Below are 22,122 nucleotides of genomic sequence, written 5' to 3'. Positions count from 1 at the left end.
TACTATTGTGTCACAAAATGTAGTTTTAAGACTTTTTCAGGGGAGAATGTAGTTGTTTAAAGCTCAAATCTGTGGTTTATTTATAAAGAGAGCATCTATTTAAAAAAAATAATCTTGTGTTTTTGGAGTTGTGAGATCCAGGCGATCACCGGGCAATCACCGCTCATAACCCCGGCGAGAGCAGCCTTTCCTCGGCCAGTCCTTCTGCCGTCTGCCGCTGGCTCTGATGTCCTGTAGTGGTTCGTCTTGTGTAGATCTAACGGCCGATCTTTGGTGTCATGAATCTATAATTTGTTGTCTGCCAAATCGTTTTGACTGAGGGCAAAGAGAAGTTTCATAACTTTATATTTTAAGGATATTTAAATATACATGCAGTGAAGATAATGTAGGAGTTGCCTGGATCAAATTTGTGTGGCTATTAATGCTTAATATATATTTTTAATGAAAATGAAAGAGGCAGAGTGGTGTTTTATGACATATTTCTCCTGGAGTGCCTTGAATGCGCGTCAATTTCGCTTCCAGGGTTCCTCAAAGAAAGATAGGAAGAGATTTGGATATTTCACATTCAACAGTGCATAACATAATTAAAAGATTCAAGGAATCTGGAGGAATTTCAGTGCGTAAAGGACAAGGGCTCAAGCCTAAGCTGAACAACCGTGATCTCCGATCCCTCAGGTGGCACTGCATCAAGAATCGTCATTCATCTATAAGCGATATCACCACATGGGCTCAGGACTACTTTGGCAAACCTTTGTCAAGTACCACAATACGTAGTTACATCCACAAATGCCAGTTAAAACTGTACTGTGCCAAAAGGAAGCCCTATGTTAACAGTGTCCAGAAGCGCCGTCGACTTCTCTGGGCTCGGAGGCATCTGGGATGGACCATCACACAGTGGAAACGTGTACTGTGGTCAGATGAATCAGTATTTGAGGTATTTTTGGGAGGAATGGACGCCGTGTGCTCCGGACCAAAGAAGAAAAGGATCATCCAGACTGTAACCAGCAACAAGTCCAAAAGCCAGGGTCTGTCATGGTATGGGGTTGTGTCAGTGCCCTTGGCAAAGGTAACTTGCACTTCTGTGAATGTTGGGGACTGTATTTGAATATAGGTAGTCAAATGCTCATCCACTACGGGGCTCCGGTAAGAAGCGTGACAGGAGACAGGGAACTGTTCAACTCTTTATATAATGTATTCTCCACATACATTTTCATCATCCAGTTGTACACTCGTGATACAAGAGGTATTAAATGTGGTCTTTATTAACACCTGTAGAAATGGCGGAGCAAACGGCTGGTGAAAGTGAAAGTCAACACAATAGCGGAATAGCGGAAACTAACGTCACCTAGCGGCATACACGTTTCATAATAAAAGTCCTTCCTGGATACCCATATAGGGAATTTAGAACAGTGAAGGCACCATTAATGCTGAAAAGTACATAGAGATTTTGGAGCATAATACGCTGCCTTCAAGAAGACATCTTTTCCAGGGATGTCCATGCATATTTCAACAAGACAATGCAAAACCACATTCTGCACACATTACAAAGTCCTGGCTGCGGAGGAAGAGGGGACGGGTACTTGACTGGCCTGCCTGCAGTCTCGACCTGTCTCCAATAAAGAATGTGTGGTGCATTTTGAAGCGCAAAATGCGTCAACGAAGACCCCGTACTGTTGCCCACCTTAAGACTTGTTTGCAGGAAGAATGGGACAAAATTACACCTGAAACACTTCATCACTTGGTGTCTTCAGTCCCTAAACGTCTTTTAAGTGTTGTGAAAAGGAATGGCAACATTACAAAGTGGTAAATGCTTTACTGTCCCAACTTTTTTTTAAATGTATTGAGGGTCTGAATGACAGGAAAGGATGCATATTTACAAATGACATGAAGATGACCAGACAAAACATGAAATATTTTGTGTTCATATTCTCTGCAATGAAATACAAGTCAAAGTAAATTTAGAAATCACTTCTTAATTTTTTTGCGTTTTCCATACTGTCCCAACTTTTTCTGATTTGGGTTGTACTTTTGATAGATGAACTAAGGATTTTGAGCAAGAGACTGGCTTTTGCAGGTAATCCATGGTGTTTTGCTATTTGTACGAATTGTTTTGAGAAATGCACTTGCTGTTTTGCAAATGTCGAGGATGATTCGAGAAATGTACCAAAGCGACTGAGAAAAACTGTAAACACTTTCACTGTATTTTTCAGGATTACACATGCACCTTTGGCGTGACATCTGGATAGCAGTCACAAACATCTAAATTCATGTTTCTTTATTCTCTTTTATACTTTGTATTAACGTCTTAATCTATTCACTACACATGTACTTACATGTTCTGTGCTGTATTGTCATCTCAAGGTTTTTAATGACACGGGACAATGTTGTGAAGCCTTAATTTTACTTTGCCTGGCAAAAAAAGCAGTTTTTATGCTGATCAGACAAAGATTTACTGATCATAGAGATGCAATTAACATCATGCAACTAAGATTACTCAGAAAACTATATTCAATTATTTTACCATCACTTAATCTCCTGCTTCCTACTCTTCCTCTGTCTGCACCTCTTGTACTACGTGCTGACTGCTTTAAATATCAAAGCAAAATCTGATGTGTTCTGACAGAGAAAGGGCTAGTGACGACTAGATTGAACACATTTCATTTGTTAACTTTCACCTGATGTATTGCACTAAAAGGGCATATTGCAGGTAAAAAAAAAAACATTGTATGAAAATACCATATAAAAAGGTAATGCAGGATTTAAAATGTTTTAAAAGGACATAAGAGCACAAATTTAGTAGATAAAGTGGCCGTTTTGTTGGCCGTTTGTAAAAAGCGTTTTTTTTTTCAACATCGCGTCACATTACGTCATGAGAGGGAGTCATTTGCCGAGCTCTGCGTTGGCTCAGCGCAGAATAGGTTGGTATTCAGTACGAGTCTGTGTATTTTCTGTAGTTTTTCTATTCCAATTTATCATTGTCATGGTAAATGATTGTGTCCAGCCTGTCAGGTCATCAAGTCCACAGGTTTCCTAAAAAAAAAGTTAGTTAGGAATTCTGCATGGTGGCGTTTTGTGCAGGTGAAGAGACGGGACTTCACTTCTGCATCTGCCTTGAAACACGCGGTGGTGTGTATAGTGCTTTAGACCGGAGGATCATCATCCCGGCGATATGATGGAGTCAAACATTGTCATACTCATGTAAGGCCGGCTACACACTGGCTGCGTAAATACATACTCATAACGTCATATACATCCTCACACTATCGGCGAATCTGCACGAAATAAACCCATAATACAGAATACGAGTGTGACTTTTCCTGATGGTCAAAACTTTCTGTTTCTGTTATTGGTAAGAATCAATACTAGATGACAGCTATTGCCTGATACATGATAATAATCAGTACAGTATTGTAATCTGAGCACACTGTTCATATCGTTAGCTAGCGTATATACTGTATATCTATAAGCTAACACTGGTCTCTCACAGAGACACCTGCTCTGTTCTCCACTGTTTCTCCTCACACGACAACTCAATTTGTCTCCTCTGATCGTTGTTCCGTCTAATCCTGGTCTGTCCCTAATTGTGTGTCATAATTGTAAGGCTTTGGTCTGCCATATGAGCAGTGTTGGGGGCAGAGGTGGACAGTAACTCTGTACATTTACTTGAGTACTGTACTTAAGTTAACTTTTTGAGTATCTGTACTTTACTGGAGTAATATTTTTTAGGGAAACTTTTACTTTAACTTCACTACATTTGAAAGACAAATATCGTACTTTTTACTCCACTACATTTCTGCCAAAGTCCTCAAAGTCGAAAGTCGCTTCTGTAGCAGCTTTGCAAGTCAGTGGATGAATTGTTTTTTTTTTGCAGACAGCCAATAAGTAATCACTTTTGTGGGGTCATAACTTCCCAACATTTTTTGAACACTGATCAGTTTATAGCAAAATGGAAGAAGACGGTTCCTCGGCACAGTGTGTGCACCCATGGCCATATTAGAAAGTAAGTTTCAGTTTTCTGAAAAAATAAAAGATTAGTTTCGTTGGCATACACTTGATGAATGTCTCATAAAATGTAAAAAAATGTAAATGTCTGGGAGAGAAGCATAGACATATGGATGAATCTGAAAAAGCATGATGAAAGAGCTTAGTTCAGTCTGGTTTTTGTGCCTCTCAGATGCCAGAGCACGAGTACTGAATAGAGCTTTCTTTTGCGTTTTTTCGCACTTAAACAGACCAATACACACAAAATGTCAAATTTTTCATTTTGGAAAGTATTCACGTAAACAAAGTTGATTATGTCTTAAGTGAACGTAAACAGTTGGGGGAATATCGGATATGTATCAGTGTATAGGATTTGTGCATTCTGCCTTAAAGTGACAGCAGCTTTGTAACTTTTATACAAGTATTTAAATTAGTTTAAGGTGGTCGAATGCTAGCATGTCGGATGGAGCATCACTGACTGGCTTAAACCACCATGATGGCATAGAGTGCATTCATACAACAATAATAAAATAATGCATTGACATAAAAAAGGAAATTTACTTTTGATACTTAAGTCCTTTTATAAACAAGTACTTCTGTACTTTTACTTAAGTAAAAATAGTTTTTTACAACTTTTACTTGTAACGGAGTAATATTTGACCAGTAGTACTTTTACTTTTACTCAAGTAATGGAGTTGTGTACTTTGTCCACCTCTGGTTGGGGGTAACGCATTACAAGTAACTTGAGTTACGTAATAATATTACTTTTTCCAAGTAACTAGTAAAGTAACGCATTACTTTTCAAATTTACAACAAAATAACTGAGTTACTTTTTCACATTCATTTGACTGACATCTCTCCTGCCCCCATGTTGAGAAAAATAAGTGCAGAGGTGTTGTGTGTAAACATGAGGGTTATTGTAGTTTCAGACTAAATGTGAGCATTTATTTATCTCACTTGCACAATAAAGATTCAGTACTCCTCAAAATGAATAAAATCGGTCAAATGCTAAATCAGAGTACTATGCAAACCTCCAATAATTAAATGTTAAATCAAACTATTTTTATGCATAATCTACCTTTATATTTAATTTACCAATGTCTTGCTGCTGACCTTTGATAATGAAAATTACTAGATTTTTTGTTTTTATTGGTAAAACTTTTTTCTCCTGCATCCTATTCTACCATTATCCAGAATGGCAGCACAGCAGAGCTTTGCATTTTTACCTCAGCCTGGAGCTTATTATTTCAATTTTGGTATGAAGAGGTCTTTACCGTTGCACAAAAATATAACTTTTTTGTTATAAAACAAAACAAAAACAAAAACAGGCCCAGCCCAGGTGGGAAAAAGTAACGCAAAAGTAACGTACTTTTCTTAAAAAGTAACTAAGTAACTCAATTAGTTACTTTTTAAGGGAGTAACGCAATATTGTAATGCATTACTTTTCAAAGTAACTTTCCCCAACACTGCATATGAGTATTAATAAACATTCATAATTTCCTCAGCGTCCGAACTGTCATTGCGATCCATTATTTTCCTATCGCTGAAATTCACCACACTCCCTCTCGTTATGTCACGTCCGGTTTTGGCATTTTTAGATGCGGAAGTAAAATTTTCTCACAAAAAACGACTCCAAAAGCCTAGCGTATTCATAAGTATATTTGATAGAAAATCTAGTTCCTACATTATTGTACTATACATTGACTCACTGGAGTCTCTAACCTGCAATATGCCCTTTAAATTTATAATTTGGCCATAAACATCTAGTATCTACTTTAGAAGAAAAGAAAACACTGACTGGAACACTACCAACATCACTGACCAGCCATACAATGACATTGTGCTTGACTGAAGAACTAACCCAGCTTCAAACTGTTAGTCAGCCAATCTCACAACTATAGAAGATGTATATGTTTCTCTGTACTACATGTTGTGCTTCTTAATACTTGAGATTGTCAGTTCATCATTTACTCACCCTCAAGTTGTTCCAAACCTATATGAATTTCTTTGTTCTGCTGAACACAAAGGAAGATATTTGGAAGAATTCGTCTGACAGAAGAATATCATACACACCTAGGATGACTTGAGGGTGAGTAAATAATGGGCTGATTTTAATTTTTGGGTGAAACAACCCTTTAAGATAGTGTTTATGCAGTATGTTGGTCACTGAATATGTTCTTATCTATGGTGTCTCCTGGTTCAATGGAGAGAAACATGACCGTCTGAACCCCTTTGCTGGAAATTTTACACACTTCATTAAACTGCAAAATAAATGTGTAAAAATGATCATGTTTTTTTGAAAAAGCACTTTGAATTGCCACTGTGTATGAAATGTGCTATACAAATAAACTTGCCTTGCCTTGCCTACTTTAAAATCACAGTAGAATATTTTACAGTGTTGATGCATGCATATATAACTGTCCTCAGCAGTCTTATATGTCATTCTAATGTATATCTAAGAAAGCGATGAACTTATTTAGCCACTTCCTGTGTGGACAGCCTAAAACAGGAAACACCCACATATAGAACAGACATGACAGGAGCCTCTCGGACGATCTTGCCGTGTGCATCAAACATCTACACCACAGTCTTGCCATTTCCAAAAGCAAAAACAAACCAAAAAAATATTTAGTTTTTCATTTTTTTTTGTGTCAGTTTCACATATTCACCTGGAAAAAAAAAACTGGTCACCGGTCATTAGAGGCGTTGATCTCATTATTTCCATGATGTCACATTTCTGACTAAAACCAAGATTAGCGCGCACTTTATCATAGCCGATGATCTCATGATGATGATTAATTGGAAAAAAAGTGTCACGATGTGCATAAACAAACGTTCTGCCTTCGCAAGTCTGAATTCTGTGAAACAGAACGGAGTATGTTTTAACTATTTATAATACCTTTGATTATAATGCATTCATTTTTAAATGGTCAATCTTCAAAACGTCATTGTGTAAACGCATGACTTATTTCCCTTAAAATTCATTACTACTTTTAGCTTCACATATTTAATAACTTACTTTCTTTGCATGACTGAAAAAGTTGATAACGACAAATTCTAATATTTATGTCATTTTTTCCAACCTCACTCAACTTTGTGTATGGAATATTTATGCATGCATGTCACATAATATATTTTTTATCAAGCGCTAAAAGAAGAAATCTCAGTTTACCACACGACTGATCCCAAAATTTATCTTTTTCTCATGCTTTTTTTTTTTTTTAACCATTTTAGAACAAGCTACGGAGCAATATTCACTGTGTGGCTGGGATTAATAATCATAAACCGATGTTTTGTCTTGAACTCCTACATTAAGTATGTCTTAAGTGCAATCTTCATCTTCAGAGGCCGTCCTCTCCTACGCACAGGAAAACTGCAAACAATAGAAGAAAGAGCTGACATGACTGTGTGAAATGAGATGCATGTTAACCACATCCCTGAGGCCTTCATATGCAGGTTAGATTTTAAGTGTGAAACCACCACCGCAGAGAACCAGAAATGAGGCATGTTTTACATCGCAGAAGCATGCTTTGCATTTGCATCAGGATGCAGTGCAATTGCCATAGCAACTTAAAAGTCTATATTTACCACTTTCTATTGTATTCTATCTATTGCATTCTCAGAGGACCTTAAAGGAGAAATAATGCAAAAGAAGGAAATAATAAGAATCGCTACGCACACATTTAAATATATAAATGCCTTTATTTTCCACTTTTATAGCCTTACAAAAAAAACACACAAATATACAACAATTACTCTACAAAATAGTTATCACTCATCATGCACCGACCAGCTCATAGACAACTAGACACTTTTTTAAGTTTTAAAAATGATATAGTACATAAAGATAATAGAAAAAATCTGGTTAGTTATGTTACATAAGAATCTGCTCTCAAAACAGCCGGCATGTTGGGATCACATAACCAGCTGTATAATAAATAAAGATATATCCACAGCAAAAGGTGTCAATAATGTTTAAGACCTATGATGTATTGTTTAAAGAGATGAATAAGAACATGAGAGAAATTACCTTGAAAGGAATAATTTGTTTAAAATTTTAAAAAGCTGTCGTCATTTAGCTAACTTACTCACGCTCGCCTTACAAACAGATTGAAATTCAAGGTCGTTTTTTAATTAATACATTTATCTGGCACTTTAAGCTCTCAAAAAATTTGTTTATATTTGCAGACAAGTGATAATCTATTATTTTAAAGCTACACTATGTAACATTTTGGCGCACTGGCGGTTGAAGCGTTATGCTGCGTTCACACCAAACGCGAATAGAGCGTCTGGCGCGAGTGATTTTAATGTTAAGTCAATGGAAAGGCGCGTTGACGCGCGTCTGGAGGTCCTGATGCGCGATAGACACGTTTTGCGCGACGTGATGGACGCGATTACGCCTCATTACCACGTCCAGTTCGCGCGAATGGCGCAACTTGGACGCGAATTGAGCGTCTTGTGCGATATGCGCGTTATGCGCGAGTGGTGCTTTTGGTGCATTCACGCATTTGAAGCGAATTCGCGTCTGAGGCCCGGGTTGAAAAATCTGAATTTGGCGTCAATTCACGCCACGTTAACCAATCAGGAGCCTGCTCGCTGCGGTCACGTGGTAAAGTGACGTGATGAGAAACCCTGCATAATTTAAAAATACTACTGAGTCACAAAATGTAGTTTTAAGACTTTTTCAGGTGAGAATGTAGTTGTTTAAAGCTCAAATCTGTGGTTTATTTATAAAGAGAGTGCCTATTTAAAAAAATAATCTAGTGTTTTTGGAGTTGTGAGATCCAGGCGATCACCGGGCAATCACCGCTCATAACCCCGGCGAGAGCAGCCTTTTCTCGGCCAGTCCTTCTGGCGTTTGCCGCTGGCTCTAACGGCCGATCTTTGGTGTCATGAATCTATAATTTGTTGTCTGCCAAATCGTTTTGACTGAGGGCAAAGAGAAGTTTCATAACTTTATTTTTTAAGGATATTTAAATATACATGCAGTGAAGATAATGTAGGAGTTGCCTGGACCACATTTGTGTGGTTATTAATGTTTAATATATATTTTTAATGAAAATTAAAAGAGGCAGAGTTGTGTTTTATGACATATTTCTCCTGGAGCGCCTTGAACACGCATCTATTTCGCTTCAAATGCTCAATTTATAAAGTGCATCCAATTCGCTGTGGACGCGCGAATGGTTTCAAAATGTTCACACGTCAAACTAGAAGCGGTAGACGCGATTTTGACGTTCTACTCGCGTTTGGTGTGAACGCAGCATAAAACGACTCGCGGAAGAACATTGCTTTGATCATTACGTGCGTTGTGCTTCGGCTCCGCGCCGTCCGTGGATGAATCTGATGGCGAGGCATGAGGCGCGCGCCATGGCCATTTTGTTTACAGCTGACCGCCCTTTATGTGATCGCCTTATCACTGTAACAGTAACGCAAGACAGACGGAAATTCCCCAAAAATGTCATATGAGCAGGTAAGTAGATTATATACCGTTATTGTTTTGACCAATTGAAATTAATTATTTTCAAATAACGTTATAAGTAGTGATGGCAAAATGAGGCTTCCTGAACCACTGAGACCTCGCACCCTATCGCTTCACCAAAAGGTTCATTACTCGAAGCTTCATTCATCATTGCTCACTAGTGACACCTAGCTACTGTACAAAGAAGTGGCAGACAAATCCATTAATCCTGAGCCAATGACCTGAGCAGACATTTGTCCATTGCCTGGGTATAAAATAAAATATGCATCTTTCTCTGTCTGACTTTACTTGCACAAAGACAACTGTCAGACACACTGTTAATTAATTAATTATTTATACTGTGATAAACCTATCCAGCAGATGCCAAAGGACACCTAATAATAAAGGAAAACAATATTAGAGAAAAACTGTAGTATACTGTAGTATAATAGTATAATGTTATAATATAGCCCCCCCTAACACATATGAACCACAATGACCGACACTCACACTTCTACTACTCCTGACACTTCTCTGAAACGCCACAACAACCACAAGGTGGCGTGAGTTTCGCACCCGAAGCGACACTCAGACTGAACCAATGTTTATTTCACACAAACCCAGGCCTCGTTTGTCATTTGTCACGTGATTTCTCGGTTAACAACACAAGCCTTGAATCGGGGCTTCATCTTGCACCCACATTTATTCTCGACACAAGCTCCGACACCTCTGTTCAAATGTCCCATCACTAGTTATAAGCGTTTGACAACATAACAAACTGTTACTAATAACAGTACTATAACCTGGCAAGACTAGTATTAGTAAGCAAATAGGCTAAAGTAATTACTGATTAAGAGATTGTCATTGGCTGCAGTTCACGATTTCCAACATAAACATTGTTTTGTGAACTCAGTCAATGCACAGCAAATGATATGGTATGCTAACTATGTTGATTCATGTTTTATTATTTGTACTGTCACATTCCCGGTTTGCTTGCAAACTCTTTTCGCTAATTTAGCATATATAATAAGCATTCTTTCCTTTAGAATACGGATATGATGTAAACATGCGTGGATGATTGATGAAAGTAGGCTGCAGTTCCCCGTGAAAGCCATCCCGACAACTCTAAAATATAAATAATTTTTATAGACCTATTTTGTGTTTACAAACAGCGATGACGTTTTCTGTGGGCGGAGCCAGAAAATGACACCACCAAATAATAATTTTAATTTTATATCTCACAATTCTGACTTTTTCGCGCAAATCTGAGTTTATATTGTGATTTATCTTGTGATATATAAACTGTTACTGATTATGAAGATAAAAATGTTATTAGAGATGTTCCGGTACCCTTTTTCCCTTCCCGATACCGATTCCGATACCTGGGCTCAGGGTATCGGCCGATATTGAGTACTGATCCAATACCTAGGTGTGTATTCAGCTGTTTAAACTACTAGCCCTGTATGAATTGCTAGAATTATTTTATGGTGTGCTTCAGACTTATCCCTTAATAAAACATGAACAAATACATACAGTGAACTACTGTATTTATTACAGTATTTTTATTATCTGACATGCATTTGACAGTAATATTATTAATTTTTCTTAAGCTAAACAGAACTTCAAATTCAGCCAGAAATCTAACACTGCAAACTGAAAAAGGTGTTTTAGTTTTACAATATAACTGTATAAAAAACAGTGCAACAAATACATGTAGGAATATAACAAATTATATATTAATCAGAAAATAATCTCTTTACAACCTTCTAGGCATAATTATTATTATTAGTAGAGACTAGGGCTGTGCAATATATCGAAATTATCGAAATATCGCAAATGTACATATCGCGATATATCGCAACGGCACGCAATATCTGAATGATTTTAATAGGCTTCTTCAACATTGTGAAAAGTGTACGTTTTAGGTCTACGCATATAGCAGAGAATAGACTGAGCACACGACTGTTACTTATGTGACTTGTTTGACGTTTAAAAGAGTTATTAAACGCAATAACGTGCGAAAAACAACTCCTTGCAGTCTTGCGCTGTCTGACACCGAAACGTGCGCACAAGCCGCCTCTCTGAAAGCATGTGATCCCTTCAGTTCTGTTTTGTGTATTGTTACACACTTGAACTGTCAAATACACACACAGTTATGTCAAAATGGCTGTCGCAATGAATTTGTTGTGGTATCGGTGATATTTCCGATACTAGTATCGGAATCGGAACAACTCTAAATGTTATAGGCTATGTTTAAACATTATCTATGCAAAATGTTATTTAATGCTGTAACTGCTAAGTATGTCCCCTATGAACTGCAATATTATGTAGACTTATGTGATGTGATGTGATATTATGTGATGTATTATGTTTACATAAAATTCATGCTTTAATAGTAGACTAATCATTGCAGGTTTCATCAGTCCAGTCTGTGACTTGCAACATAAACGTCTGCGTTTAGCTTCAAGGGGTGTCTGATATTACGTAGCGCCTGGAAATGGGCTAACTTCTGTCAACATAACCAATGTGACAACCTGCTTGCACAGGGAGCGTGCTGGGGACTATTTTCAGGCGGAATGAGAGTATAGTTCCTAGCCATACCGGCCTAGAAAATCACAACTTTTAATTTTCCGTCTGTCTTAGTACACGATGTAACTACAAAAGAGTCAAGTTTTAAATAGGAAAAATATTTTTTGAGTGAGATGCTAACGGTCTAATCAGATTCAATGATCTATGCTAAGCTATGCTAAAAGTGCTACCACCAGACCCAAAAATAGTGGCGTGTTCCTAGCCTGGCTCCGCCCTCCTACATACTTCCGCTCAATTTTCATTTTCCTTCAGTACTCCGTCTGGGATTATGGTATATTCTCAAAATTTAACCGGTCCAATCAGTGAACAGAGAGAGTGGCTGAGTATGATGGCGTTGATGTCGTGCGCTAGTTTGAGGTGACATCACGACCAAACGTTAGCGATTGGTTATGGCAGATACAATAGTTTTGAACTTCAACTGAGTACCCGCCTTCAAGGAAGTTAACGCTGATCAATGGAGAGTGGCCAGACTCTCTGTACAAATGAAATGTACCTGAGTCAGGTAGGACCAGGCTAGCGTGTTCGATTAATCTCAAACAAAAACATCAGTATTTTGCATTGTAAATAAATTCTGAAAAATTGACTACAGAAGACTTGGAGTATAGCGCATAAAGTGAAGACTTTTTTATGGTAAGCTTGTAAATCACCATCTACACTTTCCATGTATGGACAATAACAGCTTTAAAAAAGATTTAGTAATAATAGTTAATAGTTCGTATATTTTCATTTTTAGAAAGCTCTTTCTTTAATAACACTCTTACCATCATTATATTGCTTTAAGTCAATGAAAATCACTCTAGGAAAGTCCCATGTACAGTCCAGTGAACATTCAAGTGTCTCATTCCATTGGTCTGTACGGCTCTTGATTTCTCTTGGTTCGTTGCTGTTTGTTCCTGGGCCGAGGTAAGGGAGGCGGATATTCCTCATCCTCATCCTGAGGTGGCGGCGGGGGTCGAGCACGGATCTGGCCTTTGGGTTGAGTCTGGGTTCGAGGAGTGGTTTGTGGGGATGGACTGGAGGGCATGGAGTCTTCTTGCGGGATGGGGGGCGCCGGTTGCCCTCTAGCGGTCTGTTTGGATCGGCTTGTACCGTTTTGACCTGGGGTAAGATCTGCTAGCCTGAACTCTTCTTCATCTGGAAGATATCAAGGACAAGATGTTGATCAAATGGCATTCCTCAGATCTAGACTGTAAAGTTGTAAAGTCTAAAGGCCTGTTCACACCGGGACGATTTTCGCACGCGTTTATCGCCGACGTTTAACGCCTCGGGACTAAACTATGGGCGCCAATATGAGTGTTCACACCGACGCGCAAAACGCCAGGCGTAAAAGCGTCATTTTTAAAAAAACGCCTCGGGTTCGTTTTTTTATTTTGACGCGGCGCGTAAAAAACTGTCCGACCAATGAGATCAGCGCTTTTGTTCACGTGCCTGGAGCTGCTGAAGTGACAGTAAAACACGACTTGGTGGCGCTCAAGCGCAAAACGGTCTTGCCGAGCACACATTGATACGACGAAGAAGTAGTAAGTATACAAAGAAGAAGATGAACTGCTAATGCTGCTTGCCAGTTAGCAAAAAGTGTGTGAGTGGTTTTGTCCATATACATAATATGTCTATGGTTTTGGCAAGCACGTAAATACTGTCTCTCTTCTCCTTTGTGTGACAAGCGAGTGTCAGAGGCTTAAAGTGCCGCAGCACCATCTTGTGTACCGGGAGCGCATCGACTGAATGTGCACGTTCACTCGGCGCAGCGCCAGTGGAAATCGCTTGGGTGTGAACACTCAAGACGCGCCGAAAAACGGCACGAAAAACGCTGGCGATAAGCGCGCGCGATATTCGTCCCGGTGTGTACAGGCCTTAAGTTGGACTGATATTGATTTTTTTTGAGAGCACGATGACCAACGGCAGGGATGAATATTTATTTACTTAATATTTACTAAATGATGTAGCAGCTATAATATAGCTTGTGTAATTTTTTACACTGTAAAAATATATTGTGATTTTAAAACTGTAAAAGACTGTAAAAATGCTACGGTTAAAAACAGGTTAACAGAAAGTTTCCGTACTATATACGGTGAGTAACTGTAATAGATCTAACCTTACATTTAATGTAAATTTACAGTAAAACACCGTTAAATTTAGTTTTTGGAAGTGAAAAAGAAAAAGTCATTGTGTAATTTACAGTGAAAAAAAACATAAATTGACATTCCCAGAATTACGTGACAATTCACATTTGATATATTTTCGTTGAAATTACTGTTTCTTCTTAGTTTGTCTTTGTTTTTCTAATCAGTACATTAGGGTTTTGTTACATTTGATGTTGTTAAATGAATGTTTATTGCATGTGTGTTACCATGCTGGTGTTTAGTGTTTGTGTAAATGAAACTGAGCACCGTCTATATATTAGTATTGTTCTCCTAAAAGCTTTGATTCATCATGTGACTCTCATCTCCACTGTGATTGGTGGTTGTCAGTATACAGTATATCAAGTCACATAACAGATATTAATATTTCAATAGGTTGATAATTTAACATTATTTCAGCTAATAAAATATGTTTTTTAAATGGTAAATGGACTGCATTTATATAGCGCTTTTAACAGATCTACGGTGTCAGCCATGCAAGGTGCCATCCAGCTCATCGGTAGCAGCTGGGGTTTTGTGCCTTGCTCATGGATCCTCTGCATTTGATCAGGTGGAACCGGTGATTGAACCACCAACCTTCCAGTTTGTAGACAACCTACATGAACCACTGAGCCACTGCCGCCCCAATAATACTGTAAATGTAACTTAAATCTGTAAAACCTAAAATGTTGCTACCGTATTTTTTATGGTAAAGTTCTGGCAACCACAGCTGCCATTTTTTTTTTACCGTAAATTTTACGGGGATTTTTTACAGTGTAGATATTGTGGAATATGTTAAAAACATGAAACCAATTAAACACTGCAATCAACAGAGCGCTTAGTACTCTGGTAAATTTGTGTGCAAAATTCTCAAATTAATACCATATTCAACATACGGTAAACACTGAATATGATATATTTGTCAATCAGCTATTGTACTCAATTTTGACAGTGTGGATTCTAAGAAAACCTGTTTTTAGTGCCGATTGTTCTTTTAAATGCCACAGAAAACCACATGAAGACGTTTGCATACAGGATATTAAGCGGAGCTCGGTTAGATCTGTCTGGTGCTGCCTAAACAAAAGAAATTTGGCAAATGCATTATCTCACAGTGACGAATTTTATAAAATGTTTATTTTTTATTTTTTTATATGTTGTATTTATGATATAGTATTGTTAAATGTTTAATTGGTATCTGCCATGTAATAGCTGGTGATGCTGATATGGCAACAAACTCTCACTGTGGCACAATATTCTCAAAATGTGCAAATATTAAGCATTACATTTTTTTCAACATGTTGAATCTAATACAGGAAACTGTGGTAAAAGCCTTCCTTTTCCTGTTTTAAACTAATACCAGTTTTTAGAAAATACATGTATAGGAATGTTGAGAAATGACTGTATTTAAGATTTGGCATGGGAACTCTTCAAGCTCAGCAAGGACAATGACAGCTTCAGTTTGGTCTTTGGTTGAAAATACAAATGCTCATTGATTTATTTAAGAGGTGATGAAGACGTCACTGACCTAGCTGGTGCTTTTTGCGTCGATGACAGCTTCGACACGCACAGATGATGAGGACACATAGTAGCAGCAGCAGAAGGGCTCCTCCGCCGGCTATGATGCCCAACATGGTCCAGTCACTAGCATCAATGCCAAAGAATCGACCAATACCCAGACCTTTTTTTTGGTTTTGGCCTTGACCTGTAAGACAGGAACAGATGTCATGAAGTCAAGAACAGACAGGTGGATCATTAAAAACATCAATTCTAAGCGGTTTAAAATCCTCATGACCCTTCCAGATAAGGCAAAGACATGTCCCCTAGATGTCCCCTAAATTGGCAGTTGACGATGTTTACAGTAAAACATCACGATGGACGATGATATCATGGGGGGGGGGGGTTACTATATCTCTTTACATAAATATAATTTTTCTACTTAAAAACTATAATTTCGTTATTTTACTAACCCAACTAATGACTCATCTGCGCTTTCCAATAGGTTGCACGCACTTTTCGAAATCCGTTACGGAGCTATTCAAATTTGATTTTGCATATTGTTTTTTAAACGTTCATTCATGTAGTTCATATGAACACCGTACAATATTTCAATAACATAATTTATTTTGTAGCCTATGTTATGCTTTGCACGACAAAACCTTAACTTTGCTGATAATTAGAAGTGAAATGTAAATGTTGTTCCCGTTTTCTTGCTCTTGATTTGTTGTTCTTCTGTGTTTTAATAAATGTGTGTTATCAGAATCACCTTCATCCTTTAATTTGACTTGACATTATGGCCAAGGCTAATTGTCTTTAAAAGTATTAACCAGACAAAAGTTATTTGATGTTGGGGTTTATCTTAAACTGCCGCCACGGAAGAGCCATTTGACAATGATCAAGAGGCTACTAATTATTCATTAAAGGGTTAGTTCACCCAAAAATGAAAATTCTGTCATTAATTACTTACCCTCATGTCGTTCGACACCCGTAAGACCTCCGTTCATCTTCAGAACACAAATGAAGATATTTTAGTTGAAATCTGATGGCTCTGAAATGCCTCCATTGGCACAATGGCACGGTTCACTCTCAAGACCCATAAAAGGTACTAAAGACGTCGTTACAAAGTCCATCTCACTACAGTGGTTCTACAATAACTTTATGGAGAGACGAGAATAGATTTTGTGCGCAAAAAAACCCTAAATAACGACTTATATAGTGATGACGATTTCAAAACACGGCATCATGAAGCTTCGAAGCGTTATGAATCAGTGAGTCAAATCATGATTCGGATCGCGTGTCAAACCGCCAAACTGCTGAAATCGCGTGACTTTGGCGATTCAAACCGCTGAATCGACTCACTGATTCATAACGCTTCGAAGCTTCATGATGCCGTGTTTTGAAATCGTCATCACTATATAAGTCGTTATTTAGTTGTTGTTTTTTTGCGCACAAAAACTATTCTCGTCACTCCATAAAGTTATTGTAGAACCACTGTAGTGAGATGGACTTTGTAACGACGTCTTTAGTACCTTTTAAGGGTCTTGAGAGTGAACCGTGCATTGTGCCAATGGAGGCCTTTCAGAGCCATCAGATTTACACTAAAATATCTTCATTTGTGTTACGAAGATGAACGGAGGTCTTACGGGTGTCGAACGACATGAGGGTAAGTAATAAATGACAGAATTTTCATTTTTGGGTGAACTAACCCTTTAATAAGGGGTTTTCTTGTACAAATTAATTTTTTTAAGTTAAATGCACAGTGTAAGACATGTAAAAAAGACAAGAGGCTAACAATATCAAGATCAATATTTGTGTAGCCTGCCTGACACAATATTTTCACAGACTAACACGTCACATCTGTGGAATAAACTACAGTATTTAAATGCATTAGCTATATTCTCAATTTAATTTATAGAGCAATTCCTGCAAAGTTTTTAGGTTAACTGTAGAAGAGACTAGGATTAGTGTGTGTCGCACTCGCAAGACTCACAACGGGGGGCGTGGCATCACGATAGTGTCTCTCCATCGTGATGTCAGTCAGCCATCATCATCGTCCATCGGCACGACCCTAATTACGAATCCTAGGGTTGTAAATGGACATGTAAAACTGAATCTGGAGTATTTTTGCCCTTACCTAAGCCACATACCTTATATGTAGATATCAAAGAACAATTTAAAATATTGTATCAATGCATTCTATGGCACCTTTAAGTTATATATTCAACTTGAAATGTGAAGCTGTATCAACTTGGATATTTGAGTTATCTCAACGTGTTCAATTCAGGGAAGTTACTCTAATGCTAAATTTTAAGTTGTGATAGCTAATTGCAATATTTTTTTTACGGTAAATAAACGTGTCCAAACTTTTGACTCATCTTCAGTTAGTACACAGTTTAACGTGCCCTTGAAAAATACTGTTGTTTTACTGTCATAGAGTCACGATTTTACGTCAGCAGCAAAAACAGGAAACGGCCAGATCAAAAACCTGAGCATGTACTTCATGAAACAAAAGTGAAATTGCCAGGGCATGTTTTACATCAATCTGGTCTGTTCAAAACCCCAAAAGGTCTAGATTATCATTGAAGAGCATTTTAATGAGGATAAAATCGAATAATTAGGCCTAATTATAAAACAGAGTCAGTGCATTCAAGAATAAAAACGTGAAATAAAAATAACTTACATGATACTGTAATACTATCACTTTTTTCTTTGCTGACAGGATTGCTTGCCTCGCATGAATACGGTTTATTCTCCTGTACTTGTGTAGATGACAATAACAGTTTATTGTTTTTTTCATTCTGGATGGGTTTATCTTCTTTATACCAGGAGAAAGTCAGATCTTTTCTGTTTCCAGTGTCACAGATGAGAGTAGCGTTCCCGTCAGCTGCGCAGTCGATCTTCACAGTCGGTTTAGGGGCCTTTTCTGTAACAACATGGAGGTTATTTCCTACTGTAACTACTATAGCAATATACAGTCTTATTTTGTTATTATTATAGTGTTGGAAGGGAAGAAATATTTGTCATCTTACCGTAAACTTTAATTTCCACTTGTCCATTATCAGTCTCTGTACCATCAGAACTAAAAACAGTGTATTTATATACGCCCGTGTCCTTCACACTAACACTTTGAAATTTCAGGGATCCGTCGTCTTCAATTGTTAAACCTGGAGTGTTTGACTTCTTCTTATTATTTTTCCTCTCAATCACAGCAGCACTGGAGGTGTGGGTCCATTTTATGTTATTAGATTGGTCATTGTTTGGTTTTTTCAGCTTCTTGATGCAGGGCGTTCCCTCTAGTAGATCTGATCCACATGTCTCTGTTGAGACTATAATAAATAAAATGATATTAGTATTTAATAAAACTCAACAGGGTTCAGATGCTCATTTGTGATTCAATATGAGGAAAAAGCATAAAAACAGAGAATGAATAACTCTCAGGGTGGGTTTCTTTTTAAAAGTAAGTTTTTGTTCAGACACTAACCTTGGACTAAACTATTAGACACAGTTCAATATTCTATTCCCACCATAACAGAAATTATACACTTCATTTAACAACAACAGAACGTAAAAGTTGTGTAATATTACAACATATATGCCCTGACCTGACATTTATATATCCTGTGTTCAGATCTGCCTTTGTTATACACTGACTTATGTTAGTGTGTTTCTCTTGTGTTGCTCTGTTTATCCAGTGGGTAATACAAAAATTACATGAATCTGGAACTTCACAAAAAATTATTGTAATTTAAGACCGTTTTGAACTAGATGGTTGAAACCAACAAATCAGTGTTTGATAAAATAAGACTCAAAACCTCCTGAGATACAGACTTTCTGTTGAGCTCTCCGTGAGACGACTATTAAAAAGTAAGTTTCAAAAACGATTTGGGGTCTCCAAAAAACCTTACAGCCAAAAGATCTTAAAATAACCATTTCTTTCTATTTTGAAGAACGTTTTAATAATCGAAAGAGCCTTCTTCTACCACCAAAAAAAAAAAAATTTTGCAATGGAAAGATTCCACAAATGTTAAATATTCTTCACAAAACCAAGCATGCCATTAAAGAACCTTTATTTTTAAGAGTGTAACACTATAATTTGACTACATATCTAAATATTCTACTTTCTTGTGTCTTCTCTTAAAGTTAGATACGAACAAACACACAAGTTTGCATGTAAACGTCACTAAATTTGCATTTAAAAGTGTCCAAAAATTACTACTATTTTTTGAAGTGGCCACTATTAAAGTGTATTTGTAGCTTTGAGGAAATTTTTTTTACCTGACCTGACACTTAAAAATTGCCTTCATTACTGTTTCTGACAAAAAAAATTGTATATTGAGTTTAAAAAACGTATAATATTGAGTTGATATAAAACGACGCAGTACACATCAGAATAACAAATGTTAATAAGGATTACTATTCCTAATTTCTTTTAATCACATCGTAACTTTGGATCTCAACGAAAAAATTTTTTTTTTTAACAAAATATATAAGAAAACAGCTTTTCGACATAACATATCTATAGAAAATGAAGTCTGAACTTACCAGAGAGTGCAGCGAAGCCGCAGAGGAATAGAAATAAGAGATTATATTGGCAGCTCATTGCTCTTCTGAACACAGCAAATGTTCCAGAACCTTTTTCACAATCGACTAAAGGAAACAAGAATTTCCTGTTTGCGATCAGAGAGCTGGCGGTTATGAAGACAGAATCATGAACTGAAGATGTCAGTTGTGCAGAAATTGACACGGAGCTTCACAGGTGTGGAAGGATGTCTTCTGTAATGTATGTATTGTGAAGCAGGTGTTTCTGTCTGACTGATATACAATGGATCTGTTGTTTTTTGAGATGTTGGCCAGCTATTTTTATCTTTGATCTTGTGGACTAGAAAGCTGGCAAGCACTGATTTAAGAATAAAACATGTTTTATTAGCCTATAATTTATAGATATAGATGGAAAGGTTTGCTCTAGATGTGTTTCTATCTTATACTGGATCTAGGACAGTGGTTCTCAACTGGTGGATCACGACCCAAAAAGGGTTTGCGTGTCTGTCTCATGTCTGTACCAGTGACCTGGTGGCTTAAATACATCATTGCGTGACAATTGAATGCAATACAATACAATGCTGCCATCTTGTGAGCAACTTCCATTCTGAAATGCCTTAAAATTATATAGACATGATACATGTGCATTAAAGAGGACCTGTTATCTTAGCAGTGAAAGTTCTTAGTTGAGAGTTTTCTCTGAAAACCTATTCACAAAGCTGCTGAGACCAACTTTTACTAAGGAATAGAGAGAAGTCTTAAGCTTAAAGTTAGGGCTGGGTTGACCTTGTTGCTATGGATGATGTCATCACACTTACTAACTATACACACAGTGATTGGCTGATGGGGGAGGAGTCTCTGTCAGTGTTATAATCATAGAAATATTGTAGAATGAGGTATCATATTCAGATAAAGATTTTAAAGAGGTCATATGACGGTTATAAAAACAACTTTATTTGGTTTAATGCAATGTTTTTACGCGGTTTTGGGTAAAAAAAAAGGTTATTATTTTATACATAATGGACATTATTGTTGCTCCTCTATGCCCCGCCTTTCTGAAACGCATTGATTTTGACAAAATTTACATAGTTCTGAAAAGCGATCCAGTGCGTTGTGATTGGCCCGAATACCTTAAGTGTGTGACGGAAATGTCACACCCATTACCATATGGAACATCAGCTCCCAACGTAATATTGACAGGTGATAATGTCAGTACTATCTTATCAATTCGAGCCCGAATCTGATCCGTAAAATGCAGTTAGATCGATAAACTTTGCCAGCGTGACTGGACCAGAAAGTATCAGATTGGTAAGTTTGCATTTGTGATCACTGCCCAAAACTCACGGTTGAATTAATAGTCTGTAGCAAATTCTTAAATGAAAACATACTGTGGCGGGAGGAGCAAACAAAGGGTGATGATTTCAGGGACAGGGTGCGCTGATAACAGAGACAGACATTCCTTCCCATTCACCTCCCCTAAGGTGGCGTTCACACCGGACGCGAATGACGCGAATAAATTGTGCGCGATGTTGGACGCTTGAACATTTTGAGTTTACTCGTGAAATTCGCTTCATTCGCTCGTGATATTCACTGCACAACAGACGTGAATTCGCCTCATGGGAGGGGCTTCTGCCAGCGGCTCGTCTCGTTGAGAAATGGCTGACATGGGCTGTGTTTACACATCTTTTTAGTTCAAATCTACTGTTAATGTGTGACAAAAGACATTGTTTTAAGACTTTTTCAGGCGATAATGTAGTTGTTTAAAGCTCAAAACTGTGGTTTATTTATAAAAAGAGTGCCTATTTGAACATTTGATCTGACGTTTTCAGAGTTGTGAGCTCCAGTGGATCAGCGGCGCTCAGCGCTCATTAACCCCGGCGAGAGCAGCCTTTCCTCGGCCAGTCCTTCTGACATCTGCCGCTGGCTCTGATGTCTCTG

The 22,122-nt window shown here is 37.7% G+C and overlaps 1 protein-coding gene across 1 annotated transcript; it reads right to left on the bottom strand.

Annotated features, from left to right (window-relative positions):
* Positions 1 to 7,210: 7,210 nt before the first annotated feature.
* cd2 (CD2 molecule) lies at positions 7,211 to 20,695 on the bottom strand. The gene is made up of 5 exons (XM_079812488.1): positions 20,188 to 20,695; positions 18,675 to 18,971; positions 18,326 to 18,568; positions 15,674 to 15,850; positions 7,211 to 13,162 (listed from the first exon to the last, which is right to left on the bottom strand). The coding sequence occupies exons 1-5, from the start codon at positions 20,243 to 20,245 to the stop codon at positions 12,867 to 12,869; spliced, it is 1,071 nt and encodes a 356-aa protein (XP_079668614.1). The 5' UTR covers positions 20,246 to 20,695; the 3' UTR covers positions 7,211 to 12,866.
* Positions 20,696 to 22,122: the final 1,427 nt, after the last annotated feature.

The sequence above is a fragment of the Gobio gobio genome (assembly GCF_949357685.1).
Source record: "Gobio gobio genome assembly, chromosome: 3".
Classification (NCBI taxonomy): domain Eukaryota; kingdom Metazoa; phylum Chordata; class Actinopteri; order Cypriniformes; family Gobionidae; genus Gobio; species Gobio gobio.
The sequence above is the reverse complement of the archived record's forward strand: the minus strand, read 5'-3'. Positions and strand labels throughout refer to the sequence as shown.

What these genes read in the sequence shown, in the direction of transcription:
- cd2 (XM_079812488.1), bottom strand. Translation starts at nt 20,245, where the DNA reads ATGAGCTGCCAATATAATCTCTTATTTCTATTCCTCTGCGGCTTCGCT. An exon ending in AGTGGAAATTAAAGTTTACG is followed by an intron (nt 18,569 to 18,674) that starts GTAAGATGACAA and finishes ATGTTGTTACAG; the next exon opens with AAAAGGCCCCTAAACCGACT. An exon ending in ACGCAAAAAGCACCAGCTAG is followed by an intron (nt 13,163 to 15,673) that starts GTCAGTGACGTC and finishes GATATCTTCCAG; the next exon opens with ATGAAGAAGAGTTCAGGCTA.